Source organism: Mus pahari, chromosome 19 (assembly GCF_900095145.1).
Source record: "Mus pahari chromosome 19, PAHARI_EIJ_v1.1, whole genome shotgun sequence".
NCBI classification, from domain to species: Eukaryota; Metazoa; Chordata; class Mammalia; order Rodentia; family Muridae; genus Mus; species Mus pahari.
The window spans coordinates 76602607-76607690 of record NC_034608.1 but is presented as its reverse complement, the minus strand read 5'-3'; the positions used below and the strand labels follow the sequence as shown (position 1 = coordinate 76607690).

The 5084-nt window shown below is 44.9% G+C and overlaps 1 protein-coding gene across 4 annotated transcripts in view; it reads left to right on the top strand.

Annotated features, from left to right (window-relative positions):
• Palld (palladin, cytoskeletal associated protein) overlaps positions 1 to 5084 on the top strand; it is a 383084-nt gene that overhangs the window by 360999 nt on the left and 17001 nt on the right. For all 4 annotated transcript variants that reach the window (XM_021219923.2, XM_021219925.1, XM_021219926.2 and 1 more), the window contains 2 exons: positions 212 to 433; positions 1890 to 2039. In XM_021219923.2, the coding sequence (XP_021075582.1) occupies positions 212 to 433; positions 1890 to 2039 (372 nt within the window). The remainder of the gene's footprint in view (positions 1 to 211; positions 434 to 1889; positions 2040 to 5084) is intronic.

Here is a 5084-nt window from a genome sequence, read left to right as displayed (position 1 = left end):
TAAGGTGATTTTAAATATCATACCAACCCAACTCCAGTTGTTTCCTGCAAGCCTATGAAAATGAGAAAAAATTAAGAAAAAAAAAAAAAAAAAAAAAAAACCCCAACCCCTCCCCCCACCTTCCTGCGTTCCCCTCCCCCCGCCCTCCCACAGTTTGCTAGCGAGGGAGGTACATCTCAGATGCTGACTTGGACCTCTGTGTCTGGCCCAGGAGTACAAAGTGTCCAGCTGCGAGCAGAGGCTGATTAGTGAGATCGAGTACAGGCTGGAGCGCTCCCCTGTGGATGAGTCGGGAGATGAGGTGCAGGATCCAGATGTGCCCGTGGAGAACGCAGCAGCTCCCTTCTTTGAGATGAAGCTGAAACACTACAAAATCTTTGAGGGGATGCCAGTGACTTTCACGTGTCGAGTGGCTGGGAATCCAAAGCCAAAGGTAAGAAAAAAACAAACAAACACTTTTTAAGGACTGATATAAGGAAAAAAAGCAATGGGGGAGGAAGAAATCCCCTAGCTGCACCTTTGCTTCATCAGAAATAATCAAATCACTAAAGATGTGAATGACTAGGAGAGATCGTGCCTTATAATTTAATTTTAGAGCCAAAAGTTAATCTAATTCTGGTGATTACTGCATAATACAGTTTTCATATCTTGGATCTGACTTTTTTATATAAAAAAAAAAAAAAATGGAGTTAGAAAGCCAGGTGCGGTGGATCACACCCTTAATCTCAGCACTGGGGAGCAAAGGCAGACAGATCTCTGTGAGGTCGAGGCCGGCCTCATCTACCTAGTGAATTCCAAGACAGCCAGGGGTTCATAGTGAAAACCTTGCCTCAAGAGAAAAGGGGCAGTTAGAAGAACTATGGCAGTAAGAGTTTAATATTCAGGACTAAATGTGTCCAGCCTTTTCCTAGTGGGAGGAAATGGACGGAAGGGTTTTCATTAATATTTAGGTGAATACACTCAGCGATGAGTTCTAGCATGCTCATTCCCTCCCTGCGTTCTTCCCTCTCCAGCTGGTTCTGTCTCCTCGCTAGACACCCTTTTGCTTTAATATCACATCTGTCCCGTTACCTTATAAAACTTGGAACTTTAGAAGAAGTTGTTCCATTTGCTGGGGCGTTGTTTGACAGAGCACCCAGGGAGATCACACGTTCCCATTTATCCACCCTCTTTTCTCTGTCTTCCAAACCGAGTAATCTACGATGATAGATCTTTGAGGACAGCCCTCGGGAGTCACTTCTCTCCTGCCACGTGGGTCCTAAAGATGGAAAGCACCCTCGCTCCCGCCCTTCCCTTTCAAATGGCGTTTTCAGATTCAGATGCTTTGGACTTGGATTAGAATGTCAGTTTGTGCTCTCAAATTTTATGTGTATCTATTTTACACTTGATCTTAGCCAAAAGGCCGAGAAGCGATGTGCATCTATTTTAAAGAGGAGATTATTTTAAAACATAAGGGGTAAAGTAGGCTTCTGTCAAGAATCAGTCAGCTTTTTCCCCCCTATTGGTTACAAGAAGAAAATGACAATGGAAAACCATGTGGTTTTGAAAGGGAATCCTAACCAGCAGCACTTACTGCTCTTTTGGAGGACCAGGGTTTGGCTCCCAGCACCCCGTCAGGTGGCTCACAGCCCAGCTCCAGGAGACCGGATGCCCGGTTCCAGCCTCTGCAAGTGCGCACACAGTCACGCACGCACGCAGCACACGCACAACTTTTAAAAACTAAAATGAAGTTGAATTTGCCGCTGTCTGCTTTCCTTGCTCACAATTCAGTCTCCTGCGGAGGTGCTGGCTTGCCAGGTTTCTCACAGTGCCCTCTGCAGACTGAGCACTGTTATAGCAGCTAACCTGGAAGAGCGCATGCTCAGTCTGCCTCCTGTTTCCTTCCACAGATCTATTGGTTTAAAGATGGGAAGCAGATTTCTCCGAAGAGCGATCACTACACCATTCAGAGAGACCTTGATGGGACCTGCTCTCTCCACACCACGGCCTCGACCCTAGACGACGATGGGAACTACACCATCATGGCTGCCAACCCTCAGGTGAAAACAGATGGGGGCTGGGCTCTGGTGGTGGTTGGGGTTGCCAGCCTTTGATTAGGCACAGGAACTGCTTAATTAAAAGGCGAAGTTGTACTTTTTTTTTTTTAACCTATAAAACTGTTTTCCACATCTTGTATCCATCTCTCTCTCGATGATAGAAACTTTCTTTGCTCTGCAAGCATTTATTCCATCAAGAATTCCTATAGGAAGGATCCTGGCACACACGTGCATTCCTTACGCAAATGCTTTCAAGGATGTCTCATGTGATCTCCTCTTATTAGGGTTATGGAGTTGCAGCGGAGGGTGGACACAGTTTAGAGATAGAAAATAACCTGAAAAAGAATAAACTGTAAAATTTCAATAGAGTTAACTGCAAGAAGATAAAGAAGGGGAGCAAAATGGAGACCAAGTGGGGGCATGGACATACAAACTGTTTAAAGAGAGATGCATGTAAAACACCAATGGAAATCTGGGTCCCGAATTTAAGTCATCTGTAGGCTTCCCTGCCGGCAGCGCCTATGCACAGATTTGGAATTTGTTTGTATCACAATGGTTTTCTTATTGATCATGGAGTGAGGGTCAGAAAAGCAATGTCTTCTTAGATTTAATAACCAGCCAGGCATCACACTCCCAACTCAGCCTGTAGATCGTTTCTCATTGAGTATCAATACAGCACTATGCTGGGAGCAGGGGACACGAAAAATGAAGAGGAGGTTATTCTGAACCTCAGGAGCTCAACGTGTAACAAGGTAATTTCCATAAGTCCACAGAAATATGTAAGTCGTGTATTCAAAAGAGGGGGACTAAAATTAGCAAATGTATCCTAAAATTCATTAAAAAAGTCATATTTTAAAATTCCAACCCATTTATATCATCTCGGATTTCATTACTCTAAGAAATGTTGTTAGAAGGTATTCTAGTGTATGGTCATACTGTGATGAATACACTCCATCTTGCTTCAGCCCTGAGTGAATCAGGCCTGGCTAGTATTTGCGTGGGAGAAGATGAAGTTTTAGCAAAACTGGAAGACTTGAAAGTTCAAACAGTTTTTTCCTACCCAAATACCAGTTTCCTTACAAAGATATCTGTCTGTGTGTACTACCAAGATTAGACTGAAATTAATTACCCGGATAAGCAGATTATGTAAAAGCACAGCGACTACCATCAGATTATTAACACACCTTCTTAATGTTCTAATTTAGTCACCAATGACCATCCTGAAAAAAAAAGTCAAAACCATCTCACTATTAAAGTGGGGTGCAGGGAGAGCAGACCTACTGAGAGCTTACCTACTGTGTGAACATGAGGACCTGTGTCCCGATCTCCAGGATCCTTGTGAAAAGCTGCATGGTGATGCCACCTCCTCCTCCCGTACTGAAAGGGCAGGCACAGACACGGACATTGGGAGCTTACTGTCTAGCCGCTCTAGCCCGTCACTGACTTCCAGATTCAGTGAAAGACACTGTCCCAGAAAGTAAGGTGGGGAGGGATGAGGAAGACATCTAATGATGGATGACCTCTGACCTCTACAAGCACACATGCACAGGCATACCTGCACACATCTGTGAACTCATGCACACAAATACACACCCACAGGCATAAAAGTTACCTCCTAATGCTTATGTCCTATTCGGTGTGATTGTGGCAGAACTTGCCTCTCTCTCTCTCTCTCTCTCTCTCTCTCTCTCTCTCTCTCTCTCCTTTCTTTCTTTCTTTCTTTCTTTCTTTCTTTCTTTCTTTCTTGTTTTTGGTATATTTCCTTGACTATTGACAAAGTTCAACTGTTTTCAAAAGTTTTCTGACTGCTTGAAAACCAATGCTGGAGAACTCAACAAACCCCCGAATCTTCTGTTGGGTTCTCTATTCCACTTCTCCTCTAGGAAGGTTGGCAGTATTTATGGGGTATCGATCGACGCTTCTGAGTACTTGCCAGGACTGGTTCCTGCAATTAATTTCAATGCATTTTCCTAGCATGTTTGAAATCATCAGTGGAATAAGCTGTGTTATAGATCAGAAGAATGTAGATATAAAACTGAAACTGTATCTGCTTCTAGTCCTCTTCCAAATTCTGCCTGTGCATGGGAGAGCTCTAAACACAGAGCTTAAGATACCGGCCAGCCTCAAGGGTCGGTGTGACTGCTTCCAGAAACTGTTTTGACAAACTGTACTGCAGTCACTAGTTAAAGGGAGACCACTAAAGACTGGATCAGTACACACTGCACACCTGTATCAGGTTACCTCGTAAATACATATGCTTACCATTGTTCAGTTAAAAAATATAATCTTACACAAATCCTGTACATAAGCCATGCCCTCCCCTTCCTCCATATTGTAAACAAAGGAAAGGAATGGGGGAATGGAAGCAGAAGACACAGCACAGATGGTATCTTAGAGGAGTGGGGGCTGCATTCTAGCACCCAGCAGCCTGAGCACGTGCCTGCTCTGTCATTCATTGCCTATGGCCTTCAGGAATCACCTCCTTACTCCCTCCTATAGAAAGCAAGAATGCTAATGTGGATGTATACAGTACACATAAGAAGCACTTGGCTTACTTGACATGCAGTGTGCCTTCTGCGAATGCTAGTGTTTACCATTGTTCCAATTTGTAGACACAAACGCCCCCATAATAAGACTACAGTTGACACTTGGCAGAGCTTATGGGACCAAGATGTCAACGGTTAGTTCTAGGAGGGGCCCATTCCATATTACTGTTGGAGAGCGAGCATGTCGACTGGGATGGAAATTGTAAGAAAGTGGCTGCTGTGTGGTCTTCTGATCTCCTGCTGTTCCCTTTATCACCCCCATTGGAAGAAGTGGGGCATCACACGCACGCACGCACACAGCTGTGCCACAACCACCACAGCTGTGAGCTAGAGACAGGGCCACACCCACAACACAGCTGAGGCTGCGGGCCACACATGAGTTGGAAAGCCGCTCTGCTCTCAGCAAACCCACAGCTAAGAGACAATTGGAAAGAACAATGACTGCCCTCGCCCTAAGCCCCTGCACTTCTGCCTTGTCAGCCCCAGGCTCAACCCCCCCCCC